The 1,697-nt window shown below is 38.8% G+C and overlaps 1 protein-coding gene across 1 annotated transcript in view; it reads left to right on the plus strand.

Moving 5' to 3' along the window:
• The window catches only part of LOC107090941 (acylphosphatase-2-like), a 9,977-nt gene extending 8,286 nt beyond the window's left edge, over positions 1-1,691 (plus strand). The window contains exon 4 of the mRNA XM_015384596.1: positions 1,388-1,691. Within this exon, the coding sequence (XP_015240082.1) occupies positions 1,388-1,502 (115 nt within the window). The 3' untranslated portion in view covers positions 1,503-1,691. The remainder of the gene's footprint in view (positions 1-1,387) is intronic.
• Positions 1,692-1,697: the final 6 nt, after the last annotated feature.

Raw genomic sequence — 1,697 nt, forward strand, 5'->3', positions numbered from 1 at the left:
TTAATGAGACTCGTTAGCGCCACCTACCTCAAAACTGTTTATAACTTCTACAAAGAGATGAAGCTGGTCTAAGGAGGAAGGTCTGGATGAGTTTGTTTCAAAAAAGGAGAAAAAAAAAAAAAAACATCTTCCCTCAGGACCACTATTAAACAGCGCCACCACCGTGCCGGAGGCTGGTAGCTGGTTTCAGCTCTGAGCAACCAGGAAGGAGAAAAAGCTCCAAACTATATAAACCAATAGAGGGTAAATGATTAAAACCAGATTTGGCTGCAGTTTAGTTTCGTTTTCTTTTATTCGCTGATTTATTTCCAATAAAAACAAACCGAGGAGCTTCAGTAGATCATTAACTTCACCATAACATGGTTTCCTGCAGCAACAAATCAAACTTTTTAACTAGATTTAATTCTGCCTCCTGTTACAGAGTCCAGAGGGAGGAAAAATGGCCGCTCCTAGACTCAGTGATCGCAATACAAATTAGCGTTTTTATTTATTTTTTACTGATTTACGCAAAATTCATTAAATCACCGCAAACATATTAGTTTTAGGTATAAAAAATGATCCATCGGTTATTCCTGCTGACAGAAATTTTCCTTTAACATTAAAAAAATCTGTTTTTCTATCTTCAAGGTTTGAAATAAAGAAAAACTGAAATCATTAGTAAAAAGAGAAATGAGGGAAATGCTTTTGTTATTTGAGAAAATAGGAAAAATATTTAATCCAACCAGAAGAAGAAGTGATTTTTGGTTCCGTTTTTTTCTTATCTGCTGCAGTTTGGTTTCATTTCTCTTTTATTTCTCTGAATTTCTTCTTGTTTCCTTTAATTCTTGAGATTTTAAAATAAGCCTTTGAAACAAAAATAGTTTTATTGGTTTAATTCCTCTTTAGTTGTGTTTTCTGGATGTATTTGAGTTCTTAGGTGTTTCTTGTTTGCCCTCTGCTGCCCTCTTGTGTTGGTCTTATTTTCCCCAGCTCCCTTCTAGACTCCTCTGTTCACACCTGCTCCCAATCGGCTCATTAGTCGGGTCTTTGTTTTGTCCCCTGATTGTGCTTTTCCTGGCTCCCTATGTGAGGTTTCCTCTGAAGTTGTCTGGTTTTTGGTTGCTTGTAATTTGTTCTTTGGATTTTTGCCTCATTTATTTCATTAAATCTTCAAGAACTCACCTCTGCATTTAGGCCCTCAAAACCCCAACCCAACCCTGACACCTCAGCTGTGGATTATTCTCTGCTCTGATTTCTCTTCACATTGTTTTTTTCTTAGTCTTGGACTCAGAAGTCTCAGTGGCGTTTAGGTTTGATTCTTTCTTTTCCCAACATGTCCATGATGGAACCTGATCCCAGATCTTTCTGACCTGCAGCATGATTTGCTCCGTTCTTCTCCCTCCTGCAGGAAGGTGTGGTTGAGCAAAGAAGGAAGTCCAACGAGTCGGATCTCCAAAGCCAAGTTCACCAACCATAAAGCCATCGATGAGGTGGAGATCTCTGGCTTCAAGACTCGCTTCTAAGGAACCTGGAGACACCGACCTGTTAACCTCTGAGATCAGAAGATATGAGGAAGGACGGTTCCTGAAGCTCCTGCTGACTCTGACCTGCTGCTGGTTTTTAATGGCTGAGTTAGAATCAGGATTATTTGATGCTTTGCTCAGTTTATCTGCACAGAAAACCACTTAATTCTATTCTATTCAGTTTATTTCTATAGC

The sequence above is a fragment of the Cyprinodon variegatus genome, unplaced genomic scaffold (assembly GCF_000732505.1).
Source record: "Cyprinodon variegatus isolate N-32 unplaced genomic scaffold, C_variegatus-1.0 Scaffold317, whole genome shotgun sequence".
Lineage (NCBI taxonomy): Eukaryota > Metazoa > Chordata > Actinopteri > Cyprinodontiformes > Cyprinodontidae > Cyprinodon > Cyprinodon variegatus.